General features: G+C 45.5%; 1 protein-coding gene across 1 annotated transcript in view; it reads right to left on the reverse strand.

Moving 5' to 3' along the window:
• pappaa (pregnancy-associated plasma protein A, pappalysin 1a) overlaps nt 1–21,214 on the reverse strand; it is a 271,059-nt gene that overhangs the window by 190,795 nt on the left and 59,050 nt on the right. The window contains exons 3-5 of the mRNA XM_034192054.1: nt 8,713–8,858; nt 5,383–5,676; nt 1,380–1,572 (exon numbers count right to left, since the gene is read on the reverse strand). Coding sequence (XP_034047945.1) covers nt 1,380–1,572; nt 5,383–5,676; nt 8,713–8,858 — 633 coding nt within the window. The remainder of the gene's footprint in view (nt 1–1,379; nt 1,573–5,382; nt 5,677–8,712; nt 8,859–21,214) is intronic.

Genomic DNA, 21,214 nt, shown 5'->3' on the forward strand with positions numbered 1-21,214 from the left:
TCTGAAGGATTTGGAGCTTTGCTGCATCAATTTTTTCCAGAAACTGTGAGAGACCTCCAGGTGGACACCATTCGGAAAATTCAGACGGCTTTCAGGGACCATTTTATGGGGATTACACAGATTAAGGAGTGCTCCAGCCGGTTTAAAGACCGCCCACAGCGTCTGAGAGCGCGGTGCACTCCGAGCGCCGATCGACAGGCTCAGACCCTGCTGAAACAACCAGATCATTTCCAACGTGAAGGCTTTGTTGATCCGGGACATCGTCTGACTTCCACAAAAAAGGCATAAGGCGTGGACATCAGTACTTTTTCGGCACATTCCATTGTTACAGGAGTTTTTATCATGGAAAAAGAAGCGGACGGATGTGCCACCGTGCCGCTCATGGCGCAGGACAAAACCACCTCCGTGTTGGTCTCACAGGACGGCTTTGAGATGGATTTCAGACGGCTGTCGGTGGCTTTTTAGTCGTGTGACTATCCGAGAAATTGTGCATGAGCTGGACATGCCCCAACATGTCTTGTGAGGCTTCATCACGGCGTTGCTTTGCGCCATGCGGCTCATGCACAATTTCTCGGATAGTCACACGACTAAAAAGCCACCGACAGCCGTCTGAAATCCATCTCAAAGCCGTCCTGTGAGACCAACACGGAGGTGGTTTTGTCCTGCGCCATGAGCGGCACGGTGGCGCATCCTTCTGCTTGTTTTTCCATGAAAATAACTCCTGTAACAATGGAATTTGCCGAAAAAGTGCTGATGTCCACGCCTTCTGCCTTTTTTGTGGAAGTCAGACGACGTCCCGGATCAACAAAGCCTTCACGTTGGAAATGATCTGGTTGTTTCAGCGGGGTGTCAGCCTGTCGATCGGCGCTCGGAGTGCGCCGCGCTCTCAGATGCTGTGGGCGGTCTTTAAACCAGCTGGAGCACTCCTTAATCTGTGTAATCCCCTTAATCTGTGTAATCCCCATAAAATCGTCCCTGAAAGCCATCTGAATTTTCCGAATGGTGTCCACCTGGAGGTCTCTCACAGTTTCTGGAAAAAAATTGATGCAGCAAAGCTCCAAATCGTTCAGACATTTATTCACAATAAAAATCCGACAAGAGGGGTGGACCACTGCTCACACAAAGTCTGCTCACAGGTGAATGACGCAACCGACAGGCATGAAAAAACTCACGCATGCCCACGAAGGTTCAAGCTTGGCTGATGCAATCACACGTGATTCAAATCCATATGGTTTTTGCAAAAAATAAAAAGGTCCGATATTTTTCTAACAGACCTCGTATATATATATATATATATATATATATATATATATATATATATATATATATACACAATAAAAGTTGACACCACAGACCGCCCCATCCCTAGCTCATTTCACCTGTCATAAAAGTTTCCAGAAATCGGTGGAAACCATTCCAAGGTGATGGATTTATGATGCTGCTCAACAACTTGGGGCGCCATTGGCACTGGAGGAGGTTTGGCAGATGGCTGCCAGGTCTGGTAGATGAGGTCCAGATAGCAGTGCATCCGAGCCACTTGGTTCAGGGTGAAGGAATCTGTGCAAGCATCATCTGCAGGAGGAAGAACAAGCTGGTCAAGTTGTGGACTTGGGGGGGGATTCCGGACAAATAAACAACAGATGAGGATGTGTCCAAACAAAAAAGCACACACTGTGCTGTTTTGTTCTGTTTATCTCTGACTGAATAAAGTGCATGAGTGGCAGAAAAGGATGCGTGTGTTTTTCCCATGAAATGCCCTTGTTAAATTCCACACCTTTATCTCTGCACACAAAACTCCTCCTCGACACATAGTTTTTGTTGTCAATTTGCCATTTGACTCCGCAGCCTAATTTTTTTCTAATGACAACAAGTAATTTTCCTGTAGCATGTTCTGGTTTGTGCCTTCATCAGGAGTTGGAATAGTCTCCAAAAAAAGTCTATGTATTGGGGAAAAACAATGGATCAAGCTGGGAATGGCTCCAGTATGGAAATTAATACCTGTTGCTTGGACAAACGCAGGTGCTGATCTCATAATGTGCAATATGTGGTACAAGGAGATGTATGAGTTCAAAAATTACCCAAGATGCTCCACCACCCAAGGTACTGTGGAGGTAGTTTTTGCAAGTGGTTGGTTTGATTGGATGCACACGTAGTAAAATGCCTATAGTGCATTAGGTGTCACAATGTCACAATGTGCCCTCTTCTTAGATTTTGGATTTGCTGTTTTATTTTGATTTTTCTTTAAATCTGAAAAATATGCAAACCTGGAACAGATATTTAGCTCTGATGCTTTGCAATCTGCCATATTTACCTTTTATAGATGTGGAAATATAGTGAATTCCTAACCTGTTGCTGAAAGACAGTAAGTGGTCATTTCACTGGGTTTAAAGGCCAAATCAGTTCATTTCACACAAAAACATTCAACTGAGGCAAATATAATTTAAGGAAAAAAATCTACTCTGCAGCCTCAGTGGCTGCCCAGATGCACAGAGCAGCTGTTTTTTTTTATTCAATGTCACAAGACAAAATTGGTATTTGTTGTGATTATCAAAAAGAAATAAAAGGTCAAGCTGGAGCAAAAAAATAAAAAATATGTATTTGCAGAAAAATACAGTGTCATGCAAAAGTTTTAGTATACTTTTCATTTTTATGACAATAAATAACTAAATAATTTGGTCTTTTCTACATTAAAATTTCTGCAATTATACTCTTTAATAGTGAAAACACATGCCTATATCATGGTATAAAATACAAATATTCATTTATTTTCTATACCCGCTTATTCCAATTAAGGATAACATGGGGACGAGCCTATCCCAGCCTGGCCATCAGACTAGAGGCGGGGTACACCCTGGACAGTACATCAGTCCATCACAGGGCTTAAAAATGTCAAAGCCAATATAACTGAACGTATGGGTGTTCTTTAGTATAGCACAACTAAGTCATTACTTTTACAGTTTTCTTCACACAAGTCAGGTGATGGAATGAACATATGCAAAAGTTTGGACATACCTGATAATTTTCATGATTTACCTTTATAAATCATTGGTTGTCTGGATCAGAAATTTCAGTTAAATATATCATATAGCAGACGAACACACTGATATTTGAGAAGTGAAATGAAGCTTCTAGTATTTAAAGAAAGTGTGCAATAATTCTTTAAACAAAATTAGGCGGGTGCATAAATTTGGCCACCCTTGTCATTTTATTAATTTGAATACATTTAGCACTAATTATTGGAACACAAAATTGGTTTGTTAAGCTCATTGACCCTTGACCTCCTTACAAAGGTGAATCCAGTCATGAGAAAGGGTATTTAAGGTGGCCATTTGCAAATGGTTCCCCTCTTTGCATCTCTTCTAATGATTGGCAACATGGGACCCTCTAAACAATTCTCAAATGACCTGAAAACAAAGACTGTTCAACATCATGGTTTAGGAGAAGGATACAAAAAGCTATTGCAGAGATTTCAGCTGTCAGTTTCCACTGTGAGGAACATAGTGAGGAAATGGAAGACCACAGACACAGTACTAGTTAAGGCCTGAAGTGGCAGGCCATGAAAAATCTCAGATAAGCTGAAGCGAAGGATGGTGAGAACAGTCATATCAACCCACAGACCTACTCCAAAGACCTACAACATGATCTTGCTGCAGATAGTGTCTTTGTGCATCGTTCAACTATACAGCACACTTTGCACAAAGAGATGCTGTAATGCAGAGGAAGCCTTTTCTGTGTACATGCCACAAACAGAGTCACTTGAGGTATGCTAAAGCACATTTGGACAAGCCAGCTTCATTTTGGAATAAGGTGCTGTGGACTGATGAAACTAAAATTGAGTTATTTGGACATAACAAGGAGTGGTATGCATGACTGAAAAAGAACACAGCATTCCAAGAAAAACGCTTGCTACCTACAGTAATTTGGAGGTGGTTCCATCATGCTGTGTGGCAGTGTGGCCAGTGCACGTACTGGAAAGCTTGTAAAAGTTGAGGGTCTCATTGATTCCACTCAATATCAGCAGATTCATGAGAACAATGTTCATGAATCAGTGACAAAGTTGGAGTTGCACCTGGGCTGGATCTTTCAACAAGACAATGACCCTAAACACTGCTCAAAATCTACTAAGGCATTCATGCAGAGGAACAAGTACAATGTTCTGGAATGCCCATCTCACTCCCCAGACCTGAATATTATTGAAAATCTGTGGTGTGATTTTAAGCGGGCTGTCTATGCTCGGAAACCAATAAACCTGAGATGTTTTGTAAAGAAGAATGGTCCAAAATTCCTTCAACCGGAATCCAGACTCTGACTGGAAGCAATAGGAAGTGTTTAGAGACTGTTATTTCTGCAAAAGGAGGATCTACTAAATATTGATGTGTTTTTTCTGTCGGGGTGCTCAAATTTATGCACCTGCCTAATTTTGTTTAAAGAATTATTGCACACTTTCTGTAAATCCTATAAACTTCATTTCACTTCTCAAATATCACTGTGTTTGTCTGCTATATGATATATTTAACTGAAATTGCTGATCCAAACAACCAATGATTTATAAAAAAAAATCATGGAAATCATCAGGGGTGCCCAAGCTTTTACATACAACTGTATTTGTAAGTCACGGAATTTGAAAACTGAATTGAGTTTATTCATATCAAACATAAAAGATACAAACATTACATGGTGTATGTGGTAAATCTGTCTAAAGTAGGCGGTTCTCAAAAACTCAGTGACTCAGTGACAACATAGCGACTCGTGAGGGAAGCCACCGAGAGACCATTACAACCCTGAAGAAGTTGTAAGATTCTGTGCCTGTGACTGGAGATATTACACACAATGCAACCTTTGTGTGATGCATTACCAGTCATAGCATCATGGTGGAGTGAAACACAGAAGGACTTTGTGACTAAATAAATAAAATTTCAGCCATTTTTGGACAATTTCAAGAGCAATATTTAATTAGAGCAAATAGAAACTTGGGGTCACTGAGTAATTTGAGCATAAATTTACAATTTTAACAGTCTTAAAATCTCTTTTAGTCAGCGGCTCGTGATGTCTCAGTGTTTTAGTGAAGGTTTTAAGATTTCCCTCGTCCCAGCAGCAGTCAAAGTTTTTAATCAGCAACTTTACTTTTTTGTATTCTTTTGCTGTAGATCATGCTTTTATTGTCTTTGAATGTTTTTATTTTAAATTTTTAATGTGCTGTTTTATTGTGCTGCGGTTATCACTATAGAAATCAGGTGCTGAATATTGAATAATTTTTTGTGGGTGTTTACTGGCAGTTTTACGGCACCTCCTGGTCAAACAATGCCCGTTTATGAACTGCTGTATGTTCATTTGCATTTTAGCCTGAGGAGTAGCAAAACACATATGGAGGCTCCATCTCACCTGCATAACTCATGTAGTTGTTAAACGGGGTGTGGGTAAAATGCCGGCAGCCGCAGGTTTCGTTGCCAGGATCAGGATCTTGGCAGCCTTTGTATTTGGGTGTGGGATTGGTGTCCACACACAGGTCTCCGGTCTCCAATGATGGCTCAGTCTCCAAACATGCATCATTACACGACTCAATCTCCGATATGCCTCGAAAGACATGGTAAAGGCCGAGACTGTGCCCGATCTCATGGACCATTGTGTCAGTGTGGCCAAATGTACCATAGAAAGACGGGTTGAGGACAATCCCACCTGAGAAAATACAGATATGTGTCATAATATCACACTTTAATTCAACGGTTAACCTCAGAATTGCCTTTAAAGCATTTGTTTTGGCAAACATCTTTGCAGGCAATATTTAGATCCACCACAGGGGGATCCACCACAGGCAAGATCAAATTTGCCAAAGGTCAATAACTGGGGACAAGGGTCAAATTTGTTTTTCATTCTTACTTACACCATACTTAACACACATAAATGTTGCAGATGTAGCGACGAACTGTGTTAACTGACAATGTTTTTCTGAAGTGTTCCTGAGCCCACGCAGTAAGATCTTTTACACAATGATGTCAGTTTTTACTGCAGTGCCGCCTGAGGGATCAAAGGTCACGGGCATTCAATGTTGGTTTTCGGCCTTGCTGCTTACGTGTAGAAAGTTCTCTGGATTCTCTGAATCTTCTGATTATATAATGGACTGTAGATGATGGAATCTCTAAATTCCTTGCAATTGAATGCTGAGAAGCATTGTCCTTAAACTGTTGGACTATTTTTTTACACATTTGTTCACAAAGTGGTGATCCTCGCCCCATCTTTGCTTGTGAATGGCTGAGCCTTTTGGGGATGCTCCTTTTATACCCAATCATGAGACACACCTGTTTCCAATTAACCTGTTCACCTGTGGAATGTTCCAAACAGGTGTTCTTTGAGCATTCATCAACTGTCCTAGTCTTTTGTTGCACCTGTCCCAGCTTTTTGAAATGTGTTGCAGGCATCCATTTCAAAATGAGCAAATATTTGCACAAAAACAAAAAAGTCTATCAGTTTGAACATTAAATACGAGGTCTGTTAGAAAACTATCCGACCTTTTTATTTTTCTAAAAAACTATATGGATTTGAATCATGTGCGCTTGCATCAGCCAAGCTTGAAACTTCGTTCGCATGCGTGAGTTTTTTCACGCCTGTCGGTTGCGTCATTCGCCTGTGGGCAGGCTTTGAGTGAGCACTGGTCCTCCCCTCTCGTCGGATTTTCATTGTCAGGGAAATGGCTGAGCGATTGGAGCAGCGCTGAATCAAATTTTTCCAGAAACTGAGAGAGACAGCCAGGTGGAAACCATTCGGAATATTCAGACGGCTTTTGGTGAGGATACTCTGGGCGTCACACAGATTAAGGAGCATTACAACCGGATTAAAGACGGCCCACAGCGGCGGAGGGTGCACCGCGCCCCGAGCGGCCATTGACAGGCTGAAATGACCAGATCATTTCCAAAGTGAAGGCTGTGTTGATCCGGGACGTCGCCTGACTACCAGAGAAATTACAGAAGAGGTGTACATCAGCACTTTTGCAGCACATTCCACTGTTACAGGAGATTTTGTAATGAAAGACGTGTGGAGGAATTTGCGCGTCGGGACGGAGCTGCAATGGCGCACAACAAAAAGCATGTCCGTGTTGGAAGTCTCACAGGACAAGTTGTGACATGCCCAGCTGTTACACAATTTCTCGGATACTCACTCGACTGAAAAGCCACCGAAAGCCATTTTTGTTGAGAGCCATTGCGGCTCCGTCCAGACGCGTGAATTCCTCCGCACGTCTTTCATTACAAAATCTCCTGTAACAGTGGAATGTGCCGCAAAAGTGCTGATGTCTACCTCTTCTGTAACTTCTCTGGTAGTCAGACGACGTCCCAGATCAACACAGCGTTGACTTTGGAAATGATCTGGTCGTTTCAGCCTGTCGATGGCCACTCGGAGCGCGGCGCGCCCTCTGCCATTGTGGGCCGTCTTTAATCCGGTTGTAATGCTCCTTAATCTGTGTGATGCCCAGAGTATCCTCACCGAAAGCGGTCTGAATCTTCTGAATGGTTTCCATCTGGCTGTCTCTCACAGTTTCTGGAAAAATTTGATTCAGCACTGCTCCAATCGCTCAGTCATTTCCCTGACAATGAAAATCCGACGAGGGGGGTGGACCAGTGCTCACTCAAAGCCTGTCCACAGGCAAATTACGTAACCAACAGGTGTGAAAAAACTCACGCATGCGCACGAAGGTTCAGGCTTGGCTGATGCAAGCGCACATGATTCAAATCCATATAGTTTTTGAAAAAAATAAAAAGGTCGGATAGTTTTCTAACAGACCTCGTATCTTGTCTTTGTGGTGTAATAAATTGAATATAGGTTGAAGAGGATTTGCAAATCATTGTATTCTGTTTTTATTTACATTTGACACAACGTCCCAACTTCACTGGAATTGGGGTTGTAGGTGGCTTCTGGAATTGTCCAGCAAGGTCAAATTTCCCAAAGGTCAAACATTGCAGAATTTGTTGAATTACTGATTTACCCAATTTGATCTTGCATGGACAAGTTGAAGATCATTGGGGTCAAGGTCAAAATTGAGATTTTTCACTCTGATTTGGGCCAAAATTGGCATACAAATGTAGTTGCGTTCTTGAACTGTCCAGGAGGGTCAAATGTCCCAAAGGTCAATCACTGGAGCAAAGGTTTGTTGACCTACTCCTCCCAGAGCCACCAAATTTGGTATGTCAATGAAGGTTGACCAAAAAACTGCCTTGAAAGAATTCATTTTAGTTAAGCTTGAGGAATGTTCATTTTCAATCTGATTTGGACCAAATGTGACACACATTTGGATGGACTCTAGAAATGGCCTTGCAAGGTCACTCAGAAGTCAATCATTTGGGTGAAAGTCAAGCTAAATTGGAGTCAAATGTAAGAATGCTGTAGCCCTTAATGCCTACGGGTACCCTTGTCTGGTATAATGTAAACACTGCAAACATTCAAATGAGACACAACAATAACACACAAAAAAAAGCCTGAGGTGTAAAGTAATCGTGGAACTGGAGTAAAAGTGGCACAATGCATTATTCATTTGCCACCTCAGCTTCATTATCACCTTCCTTGCTGTTAGATCTGTGAAGAAGAAACAAACTGCTTGAGGCTTGAACTGTAATTACTCAAAATCAACAGTCTGGGCTGCAAATGAGGCATTTACGTGAGGCTGCATGTGTGTGAGTGTGCAAGCATGCACTGTATGTTGGGGGGGCATTTTTTGTCTTGTACCCAAATGTGTCAGGGCCTCGTTGTCCCAAGGCCATGTGGCAACCCCAGCCAGGTCTTCATCAGATGAATTGGCAAAGAAGACATTTAGATGCGTCGAGCCGTCCAAATGTAGGATCTCTTTCAGCTCCTTCACGTCTAAATAGGCTCTGGGAAAAAAAATGTGACAGTGACAGTGAAGACAGTTTTTTAATCAATAGCTTTGCAACAAGAAAGCTCTCGCCAGTTTAACATATTTTAAAGCAATAATCACTTTGAAGAGTCTTAGTTCAATTACAGCTGTGTCCATTTGTGGATATCGATGTGGGAAGAGAATTTGTTAAAGATGTATTATCAACAATTTACATCACATTCAGAAAGTATTCACAGCACTTCACTATTTCCACATTATGTTATGTTACAGCCTTATTTAAAAAAAGTAAGTCCCTTCGGCTGCTCCCTTGTTTTTGCACTCGGGGTCGCCACAGCAAATCCAAGGTGGATCTGCATGTTGAATTGGCACAGGTTTTACGCCGGATGCCCTTCCTGACGCAACTCCACATTACATGGAGAAATGTGGCAGGGGTGGGATTTGAACCCGGAACCTTCTGCACTGAAACCAAGCGCATTAAGCACTTGGCCACCACCAGGGTTTTTTTTTTCTCTCAAAATTGTACTCACAGCACATCATAATGACAACATCAAAAAGATTTCTTGAAATTTTTGCAAATTTCTAAAAAAAATTTAAAAAGCTAAGAAATCACATGTACATAAGTAGTCACACCCTTTGCTCAGTACTTTATTTACAGCCTCAGGTCTTCCTGAATGACGCCACAAGCTTGGTGCACCTATCTTGGGGCAGTTTTGTCCATTCCTCTTTGCAGCACCTCTCAAACCCCATCAGGTTGGATGGGGAGCGTCGGTGCACAGCCATTATTAGATCTCTCCAGAGATGTCCAACTGGATTCAGGTCTGGAGGGACCACTCAAGGGCATTCACAGAGTTATTCTTGATCCAGAATCCAGATCTGGATCCGGATCACCTCCAAAATTCAGTGTAATCTTCCATGCCCTGATATCTACGTATCTGTGGTGCAAATTTGGTGAGAATCCATGAAGTAGTTTTGAAATAATCATTCAAAGCCTATATAAAGTGAAACTTTATTTCGGATCTGGATCACCTCCAAAATTTAGTGAAGTCTTCCATGGCCTAATATGCAAATTTGGTGAGAATCTGTGCAGTAGTTTTGATGTAATCTTGCTAATAGACAGACAGACAAATAAATAAATGCAGATGATTTTATTACGTCTTTGGCGGATGTAAAAATTGTGTGCTGCAGGCTGTTCATAAACAAACAAACAGGGGCGAAAACACAACCTCCGCCCAACTTCATGGGCGAAGGTAACAATGGAGACAGGGCATTTCAACAATGAGTTGATTTGAAGAAAAGTCAGTGAAAAACTCTGAATAACCTGCAGTAGAAAAGGCAAAATCTACAGGCAAACAAAGTACAGAGGTTTTGCAAGGCATCCCAATATGCTTCCTTTGGCCCTTGGCACAGATATATCATGCACTGTAATGAGAGGCCTTGTAGTTTATGATGCATTACATTCATTTTTAATGAGTAAATCAACTGAAGTTATATTTTCAATAGTCCAGGATCAACTTTATCACCGGAGCCCCAAAGATATGAAGAATTTCCTGGATTGTGTGCAGTATAAGATGAAACTGCTGCAGGAACATGTCAGCAAATGCATTTTTCCACATTTTTGTGTTACCGCATTGTTTCCAACTGGCTCGCTTACAAGACCGTCTGAGACTTCAATTAACTGTTCAGGTGTTTTCCTATTCTGTTGCATCTCTATCGATGACATAATGTCTCAGGCTGTGCGAGCGCAGACTGCACTATTAATGACCGCATTCATTCATCACAGTGACTTATCTTTCCAGCCGTGAAACTGTCATTCATTTCATGAACACATCAAACAAGTCGCTCTGTAGGAGCCCAGCTGGTGGTCCTGGCAAAGAGCTCTAACAATCTCAGTCATCTCCTCGAAGACTCACTAATCTGTTGCATATGTTGAACTATCAGTTATTCTTCTTTTTCTGGCTCAAGGAGGCTTTGAACATGGTTATGCATTTGATAAGGACGATGCACAAAACACATCAGCCCTACAATCACAAATTAGATGCTCTTCAGATGTTTTGACCTAGTTTGTCTGACCCACTTGCCCGTCTCATGTTTCTACATGGTAGGATCACAAGATTAAGTGCAGCGAGACAGCAATAGAGAGGTGGCCATGCCGGTTTTCTCCAGCAAAACATTATGTTAAGTGTTTTGACCGCTCTTGCTCTCTGATTAAATGTATGCTGAGTGGTAAATTAAGTGGAACAAGCAGACCGTTCGCCGTCGCTGCTCTTGACTGGTAGCCTACTGTGCATTTACCACTTGCACGCGACTTGGTCATTCACATTCACATTCATTTCTTGTCTTTCTGACACCTGATTATGTTTTTTCTCTCTGTTTAAGGTGCAGCTCCATCCAGAGATGGAAGTTGTATTTGTGCTGGCGACCCTCCTGTCCTGTGCACCAACAGCATTTCCTGTATATTCATTTTGTGAACTGTTCTGTAATTTATCTTTGTAGCATGGCCCAAGCAGAGGGTCACCCCTTTGAGTCTGGTCTGCTTGAGGTTTCTTCCTCAGAGGGAGTTTTTCCACTATTGCTCTGGGGGTTGGTAATGTTAGACTGTACTTGTGTGAAGCACCTTGAGGCAACTCTGTTGTGATTTGGCGCTATATAAATTAAAATAAATTGAAATTGACAACTGAAATACATGACAATTAATACTTACACCCACGGTATACCCCAGGGATTAGGTAACCTGATTAGATTTTTGGGGTGTTTGATAATTACGCTGATTAATGTGAATCACGATTGTTGTACCCACCCCCAAAAAACATTCTGTCAGCTATGCATGTTTTTACAATACAGTATTTTTAATACTATTTTGCTAGACTAAACTATAGAAGTGCAAAATATATGCAACAGGTTAAAAAATGTAATTTTACATTTTTTTTTAAATATTTTACAAGAACAGCCATTTACTATATATGTGCCTTTTTTGTTTTAAAATCTTTTAAAATGCTGGCAAATGAGTGAATGTCTGCATAAAATATCAAAAACAAGTTGTCTCACAGCATATACTCAATGTAGCCAAAAGGAACCTATTTAAAAGTCATAACACCGGCATTTGGCAGAATTCGCCCACTGCAACAGGCCTGCTAAGGTTACCTCCAATGCACATTAAATATAGAGCAACAAGAAATCTTTCATACCACCTCTACAATCTTTCCTGGATAGGTCCCTCAGCCTCAAATCACCAGTTGGATAAGGACCTGCTTGGTGAGGAAGCTGCTTTCTCTCAAAACAGATGCGTTGAATAAAGGGCTTTTTCAGTATGTGGGAATAAACGGGGCATTCACCGGGGCCAGGTCATAGAAGAAAATGAGACACCAAATGATATAAGGAGACACTTCCTAATAGTTTATGGAATTTCATTCTGGTTTTGTGGAACCCAATATTAATCCAGAGTGTCTTCTGCTGGATCACACCTGGCTCATTATATTTCAGTCCTTCGGACAGCCTTGGGTCTGGTGTAAAAGCACAATGCGCATCACATGTTGATTGATGTAGCAGTAAGATATTCAAAGCAATAGATGGTCTTTTTTTAAAAGGTGTAGTCCTTTTATATTTTTTTAATCAATTTTTTTGGGGGGGGGGGACAAAACACTTTGTTCCTTAGTATAAAAATAAAGCATTCACAATCTTATATTGCTAAAATCATCAAAAATGTATCATGTCTGGAATCATTTTAGGATTTTAACGCAAGTGGGTTAAAATACAGCAAGAGGATGCCACGACACAGTGCGGACATTTTTTTCCTAGTTTTTCTGCCTGCTGCTCGAAGGTCAAATGTCAGTAATATGCTACATATACTAATGTTTGTGTAAGTATAGCCTCGGGTTAGAACACCTGTCTCTCAGAAGAGGCAGCACATATTAGCATCATGAAGCTGATGAACTGCAGTCGGCCTTCAATTGCAACTACAAATAGTGTAAACAAAAAGACACTGAGCAGCAAAACAAATAAACATAGGCCCTCAGAGGGAAGAATACCTGATAAAATATCAACAGGTTTTGCTGGATATTGGCTGGACAGGTGAGACAATACTCAATATTAATGTGAGTTATAATTACAATGTTTTTGCTCGGTTTGCCAAAATGAGTCAAGTGAGAAGACTAATATTCATCATCTCTTCACTGGCTTCCTGTCCCTGTGAGATCAGAATTTAAGGTTCTTCTACTAGCCTATAAAACTGTTCATGGACTGGCACCTCTCTACCTAGCTGACCTAATTAAACCCTACGTACCGGCCCGGGCTCTGCGTTCTCAGGGTGCAGGACTACTTATTAGTGTCCCTAGGGTGAATAAAAAGTCTGCGGGTCACAGAGCTTTATCTTATCGTGCCCCTGTTCTGTGGAATGATCATACTGCATCAATAAAACAGATTCTGTAGAGACTTTCAAGTCCAGACTTAAGATGCACTTATTTTCCCTTTCGTATGGCTAACATACTGGCATAGTATGTTACTATGCTTTTTACTCTTTTAATTCATTTTATTGGGAGCGTGCCACAGCCTCAACTTTGTCTAAATTCTTGGTCTTTTAGTGAAGCTTAGGGCTAGTGGCCGGCGATCACCTTAATATTTCCTGTTCTTCTTGTTGCTTAATGCTGACAGATTATGCAGTATTTGTTGTCTTTCTGATGCTTGATTCTGCTTTTTTTCTTTTCTCTCTGTTTGAGGTGCAGCTCCATCCAGAGATGGGTGTGGTATCTGTTCCAGAAACCGTCCTGTGCGCCGGCAACATTTCCTCTATGCTCGTTTTGTGAATTGTTTTGTAATTTGTGTCTGTAGCATAGCCCAAGCAGAGGGTCACCACTTTGAGTCTGGTCTGCTTAAGGTGTCTTCCTCAGAGGGACTTTGTCCTTACCACTGTTGCTCTGGGGGTTGGTAAGGTTAGACCTTACTTGTGTGAAGTGCCTTGGGGCAACCTTGTTGTGATTTGGCGCTATATAAATGAAAATAAATTGTAAATTGAAACTGAAAAATTCATCGTAATTTTATGAGATGTAGTTTTCCCAGTTGCAAAATGAAAATTCTGAGTTCCCAGTTTCCATCAAATGCACCATAGATTTCACAGTCTGAGAAGTCACTATATGTACCATGGAACTCCCCAAAATACATACTTTATCAATAATAAAAATTAGCTGGCATTTTGTGATTATAACACAACTGTAAGGTACTTTATCCATCCATCTATTTTCTATACGTACTTACTCCAATTAAGGGTCACGGGAGGCTGGAGCCTTTCCCAGCAGTCATGGGGCGCGAGTCCAGGGTAGACCCTGGACAGGACGCCAGTCTGTCACAGAGCCGCATACAGACAAACACATTCACACCAGCACACACACCTACGGACAATTTAAAGTTTCTAATTCACCTAATCTTCATGTCTTTGGATGTGGGAGGAAGCCGGAGCATCCGGAGAGATCCCATGCAAATACAGGGAGAACATGCCAATTCCACACAGAAAGGCCACAGGTGGGACGCAAACCCACGACCTTCTTGCTGTGACGCAACAGTGCTAAACACTAAGCTGCCCTGATTTCAACAAGTGAATTTTCTCAATTTTGTGAAAACCAAAACCAAAGGAACTGGGACTGCAAGCATGGACGGGCCCTCATGTCCGCACCACCGCCTCCCCGTCTATGCAAGTCCCACGTGTACCAATTTTCATCTCCCTACTCCAAAAAAAACCCAGTGGGGAGAGGTTTTTGAAAGTTGCAAGGGGGCGCTATAGAGGCATTTTGCCCTGCCCATGGGCGACGCCCCTATCACATGTAAGAGCTTGTCATTCTTGACCTGTGTATCAATTTTCATGACAAGTGAATTTTCCCAATTTTGTGAAAAACAAAGGAACTACACCTTTAATTTTAAAAACATTTCCTTTCTGTGCACTCACTAACCCCAAGTATGTGTTCTAGAACCGTTTAAAAAAGCTTTGGTCAGATGTTGCCGTACAAAGTCGCTGTGCATTTCTACCTGTCCGCCCACATCATACTCAAACATCTTCGACAGAAACTCTTCACCCTGCTTCAGCTGCCCCCGTCATTCCCTCTCTCACACCCCTAAACTGTTTCTCCATCTCCGCGTCCCTGCTCTTCTCTCTTGCCTCCCGCCACGCTTTTTTTTTTTTTAAGCGGAGATGAGCCACATGGGAAGAACAGGATTTTTCATTTGACCAAACCACTTTTCAGACATGTCCTGGGGAAAACAAAAAAATAAAAAATGAAAAATACTTTAAAACACTTACACACACAAAAAAGAAAGAAAGGGAGGGAGGGAGGCAGAGATATAGAAATGTAAGGTGGCTGCAGGGAATCCAGCTTCACTAAATTCAAACATCGCCGCAAAGCATGTGTTGCAGGGGAATCCAGGGGTGTATGAGTAGCTCAAACTGTCATGTTTATGCTTTTACATCAGATACTTTTTAAGTGGGGGGATTGTGACTTCATCCATTTACACCGATATATAATTCATAGAAGCACATAAATTTGCCTCATATGCATATGTCTGGGGTGGCCCGCAGTGAAAGCCAGGGCGAGCTGGCATGGCGATGATGGCCTCATGGCCAAAAACACTTTAAAAATTGGAGGGGGCCCTCCGCTCCCTGTCATCAAGTCAGTCAACACCACAGCCCTTAAACCCATCATTCATCTCCGCCTTTATTACCACACTCATTCACTTCTTTTTGACCTTCTCCTCTGACTTTTTTTCCCTCTGAGCGGAAGACATTCATGAAAAATAGCCCATCACTCAGATTCCAGAGAGCTTGCCGCTACAGATCTCTGATCAAGCTCACAAAATCATACCTTCCGCTCTGCCATGCAAGCTGACTGCACACACACACACACACACACACACACACACACACACACACACACACACACACACACACACACACACACACACACACTCATCTTCAACATTTTTTTGATCTTGGAGAAGTGGTTAAACAGTTGTTCAACGGTTTATCCACGATCAGCTCACAGGGGGCTGGAGTCTATTCCAGCAGTCATAGGGCATGAGGCGGAGTACACCCTGGACAGGATGCCAGTCTGTCGCAGGGCTGCATACAGACAAACAAACACATTCACACCCACCTATGGACAATTTAAAGTTTCCAATTCACCTAACCTGCATGTTTTGGATGTGGGAGGTGTTGTGAAAGTGTCGTGACACGGACCCACAACAGAGGGCGGTAATGAACGGACAATGGATAAGCCAAAAAGTAACAATTTAATGTTGTTAATCGCACAACGAAGTACAGACAATAACAATATGGTGGAATGTCAATTACACACAAGGTGACGTGTGGGCAGGCTCGAAGATAGAAGACATCTGGCGAGAGAAAAGCCAGATCCCACACAGCTTCCACCACCAACGGATCTGAAGAACACCGGAGCCGCCAAGCCCTGTGCCCCAGGTGGCCACTGTCTTCAGCAGTCAGACCCGGTACTGCTGGCAGAGAACAGAAACAGTATTGATGAGTGCGAGTTCGCACACTCAGTAATCCCACAGTCTGTGTTTAGTTAGGAGGGAGCACCTCCACCTCCAATCACACACTCGTGCAGCTCCTGTCTAACCACTTATCTGGTTGGGGTGTGAAGCAAAGCCGTCGCTGATCACACCAAACGCCAATCCCACAGATAAGGCAAACACCACAGGAAAACGGCTGCAAAAGAGTTCAGACTATTATTCAGTTTTAAGTCAGCAGAGAAGTTACCTGAATGGTAGCTGATTTCTCGGCGGGGAGGTGGAGTTGCAGGCCGGCCTTTATGGTGGTGGTGATGTGAATGAGTGACAGCTGGTGCTGATTACGAGTGACAGCTGTCACTCCCGGTTGCTATGACGCCCTCTCATGCTTGAAGCCCGCACTTCAAGCAGGGCGCCATCTGGTGGTGGTGGGCCAGCAGTACCTCCTCTTCAGCGGCCCACACAACAGGACCCCCCCCTCAACGGGTGCCTCCTGGCGCCCGACCAGGCTTGTGCGGGTGCCGGGTGTAGAAATTGGCCAGGAGGGCCGGGTCCAGGATGAAGCTCCTCTTCACGCAGGAACGCCGCGGTCTGCATGGGCCTTAGCCCTCATCCGGGCTCTGAGCAGGGCAGAGCGTGCGGTACGCCACACCCGACGGCACTTCCTCAGATGGGCCTGGACCGAGGGCACCCCGACCTCTCCCTCCACTAGCGGAAACAATGGGAGCTGGTACCCCAAACACACCTCAAACGGGGAGAGGCCGGTGGTAGATGAAACTTGACTATTATGAGCATACTCGATCCAGGCCAGATGGTCACTCCAGGCCGTCGGGTGCGCGGAGGTCACGCAGCGGAGGGCCTGCTCCAGTTCCTGGTTCGTCCGCTCTGCCTGCCCGTTCGTCTGGGGGTGGTACCCAGACAAGAGACTGACGGTGGCCCCCAGTTCCCTGCAGAAACTCCTCCAGACCTGGGAGGAGAACTGAAGACCACGATCCGAGACAATGTCCGATGGAATCCCATGCAGACGCATGACATGGTGGACCAGGAGGTCTGCAGTCTCCTGGGCCGTCGGGAGCTTCGGGAGGGCCACGAAGTGGGCCGCCTTGGAGAACCAGTCCACTATCGTGAGGATGGTAGTCATGCCCTGGGACGGCGGGAGGCCCGTGACAAAGTCCAGGCCGATGTGAGACCAGGGGCGATGAGGCACAGGCAGAGGCTGGAGGAGGCCTTGGGCCTTGTTGTGGTCGGCTTTGCCCCTGGCACAGGTGGTACAGGCCTGGACATACTCCCGGACGTCGCCTTCCATAGACGCCCACCAGAAGCACTGCCGGACCACTGCCATGGTCCTTCGCACCCCTGGATGACAGGAGAGCTTGGAACCATGACAGAAGTCAAGGACCGCAGCCCTGGCCTCTGGTGGGACGTACAATTTGTTCTTCGGACCTGTCCCCGGGTCCGGGCTCCGTGTCAGGGCCTCCCGGACGGTCTTCTCCACGTCCCAGCTAAGGGTGGCCACGACAGTGGACTTGGGGATGATGAATTCAGGGGGGGTCTGACAGCTCGGTCTTGACCTCCTCTTCATGCACCCGGGACAGGGCGTCAGATCGTTGGTTTTTTGTCCCGGGGCGGTAGGTGATCCGGAAGTCAAAACGCCCAAAGAACAGCGACCAGCGGGCTTGCCTGGGGTTCAGACACCTGGCGGTCCGAATGTACTCCAGGTTCCAATGGTCCGTGAAAACCGTAAATGGTACAGATGCTCCCTCCAACAGGTGTCTCCACTCCTCAAGAGCCTCCTTCACCGCAAGAAGTTCCCGATTGCCGACGTCATAGTTCCTTTCAGCCGGAGTCAACCTGCGGGAAAAGTAGGCACATGGATGGAGAACCTTGTCAGACTCCCCACTCTGGGATAGCACGGCTCCTATCCCTGAGTCAGAGGCGTCCACTTCAACTACGAACTGGCGATTAGGATCGGGCTGCACCAGAACCGGTGCAGTCAAGAACCGGCGTTTCAACTCCCTAAACGCGGCTTCGCACCGATCCGACCAGGTGAAGGGGACTTTTGTGGAGGTCAGGGCTGTCAGGGGGCTAACTACCTGACTGTAGCCCTTGATGAACCTCCGGTAGAAATTTGCAAAACCGAGGAACTGTTGTAGTTTCCAACGGTTTGTTGTTGGGGCCAATCTCCTCACCGCCGCAACCTTGGCCGGATCAGGGGCGATGGAGTTGGAGGAGATTATGAACCCCAGGAAGGACAAAGAAGTACGGTGGAACTCGCACTTCTCGCCCTTCACAAACAGCCGGTTCTCCAACAACCACTGTAGGACCTGACGTACATGCTTGACATGGGTCTCAGGATCTGGAGAAAAGATGAGTATATCGTCTAGATATACGAAGATAAACCGATGCAGGAAGTCCCGCAAGACGTCATTAACCAACGCTTGGAACGTCGCGGGCGCATTGGTGAGGCCGAACGGCATGACCAGGTACTCAAAGTGACCTAACGTGGTGTTAAATGCCGTCTTCCACTCGTCTCTCTCCCGGATCCGAACCAGGTGATAAGCATTCCTAAGATCAGTTTAGTGAAAATTTGGGCTCCATGCAGGGGCGTGAACACTGAATCCAACAGGGGTAACTGGTATCGGTTGCGAACCGTGATCTCGTTCAGCCCTCTGTAATCAATGCATGGATGGAGTCCGCCGTCCTTCTTGCCCACTAAAAAGAAACCAGCACCCATCGGGGAGGTGGGGTTCCGGATCAACCCGGCAGCTAACGAGTCCCGGATGTAGGTCTCCATTGATTCGCGTTCCGGACGTGAGAGGTTGTACAGCCTGCTGGACGGGTACTCAGCGCCCGGTATCAAATCAATGGCACAATCGTACGGACGGTGTGGGGGGCAGCGTGAGTGCCAGATCCTTGCTGAAGACGTCAGCAAGGTCATGGTACTCGACTGGCACCGCCGCCAGATTGGGGGGGACTAAAACCTCCTCCTTAGCTGTCACACCGGGTGGAACCGAGGATCCTAAACACTCCCTGGTGGCAGGTTTCGCTCCACTGATCCACAACCCCAGACGGCCAATCAATCCGGGGATTGTGTTTCAACACCCATGGAAAACCCAAAATCACTCGGGAGGTAGAAGGTGTTACATAAAACACAATCTCCTCCCTGTGCTTCCCAGACACCACCAATGTCACTGGCTGTGTCTGGTGTGTGATTAGTGGAAGAAGGGTGCCATCTAGTGCCCGCACCGACAATGGTGACGGTAAGGCCACTAGAGGGAGCCCAACCTCCTTTGCCCATCTGCTATCCAGCAGATTCCCCTCCGACCCCGTGTCCACCAGTGCTGGGGTGTGAAGGGTTAGATCCCGCTCAGGATCGTGACTGGGATGCGTGCAGATCTTCGGGGTTTCCCCGCGTGGGTGTTGTGACCCACCCTTAGCCCAGTCTCTAAGGACGAGTGCTGCTGTTTGACCGTTTGGGGCATTCTCTCTGTGTGTGCTCGGTTGAGCTGCAGAGAAAACACTCTCCACGGATCAGCCTCCTTTGTCTCTGATCTGATCGCTTTTTGGCCCTGCTCATTTCCATAGCAATGTCAGCAGGGGGAGCTGTTGTCACGTGGAGAGCCCTGGCTGTGGAGCGTGGGGAAGTCGGCTCCCTTTCGGACCCGGGAGGAAGAGGGACGGCTTGTGCCTGACCACGCCCCTCGTCTCGCTCCCGTCTGTGTTCTGTTAATCGGTTGTCTAACCGTATAACCAGGTCCGATAAGCCCGTCTAAATCCCGCGGCTCGTCCTTCGCCACCAGGTGCTCCTTAAGGACCAGAGACAGTCCGTTATAAAGGCGGCGCGGAGCGCAACAGCATTCCAGCCGGCTTGCGCTGCCGCGATGCGGAAGTCGACTGCATACTTCGCTGCGCTCCGACGCCCCTGCCGTATCGACAGCAGCATGCTTGAAGCGGTCTCGCCTCTATGAGGGTGGTCGAACACCTGTCGGAACTCCCTCACAAACTCAGTGTAAATTGTTAGGAGCAGTGAATTCTGCTCCCAGAGCGCCGTAGCCCAGGAGCGTGCCTCTCCTCAAAGCAGATATATAACGTAAGCCACCCAGCTAGCGTCTGACACGTACATGACAGGACGCTGTGAAAAGACGAGCGAGCACTGCATCAAGAAGTCCGCGTATGTCTCCACAAAGCCTCCGTACGGCTCCAGAGGGCTTATGTATGCTTCAGGGGAAGGTGGGGGGGTTTGTTGAACGACGAGTGGAATGTCTGTCTCTGGCATTCGGTCAGCAGGAGGAGGTGCTGCAGCCGCGCCCTGAGCATGCGCTTCCACCTGGGCGGTGAGAGCCTCCATCCTACGATTGAGAACAATGCTCTGCTCGGTGACTAAGTCCAACCGAGCAGTAAAAGCGGTTAAGATGTGCTGCAGCTCACCTAACACACCTCCTGCTGGCGCCTGTGCACCTCGCTCTTCCATTGGCTGTTCAAGCGATGGTTGACGCCCCTCGGGATCCATGACGCTGGCCGAGAAATCCTGTTGTGAAAGTGTCGTGACACGGACCCACAACAGGGGGCGGTAATGAACAGACAATGGAATAAGCCAAAAAGTAACAATTTAATGTTGTGAATCGCACAACGAAGTACAGACAATAACAATATGGTGGAATGTCAATTATACACAAGGTGACGTGTGGGCAGGCTCGAAGATAGAAGACATCTGGCGAGAGAAGTGCCGGATCCCACACAGCTTCCACCACCAACGGATCTGAAGAACACCGGAGCCGCCAAGCCCTACGCCCCAGGTGGCCACTGTCTTCAGTAGTCAGACCCAGTACTGCTGGCAGAGAACAGAAACAGTATTGATGAGTGCGA

Source organism: Thalassophryne amazonica, chromosome 17 (genome assembly GCF_902500255.1).
Source record: "Thalassophryne amazonica chromosome 17, fThaAma1.1, whole genome shotgun sequence".
NCBI classification, from domain to species: domain Eukaryota; kingdom Metazoa; phylum Chordata; class Actinopteri; order Batrachoidiformes; family Batrachoididae; genus Thalassophryne; species Thalassophryne amazonica.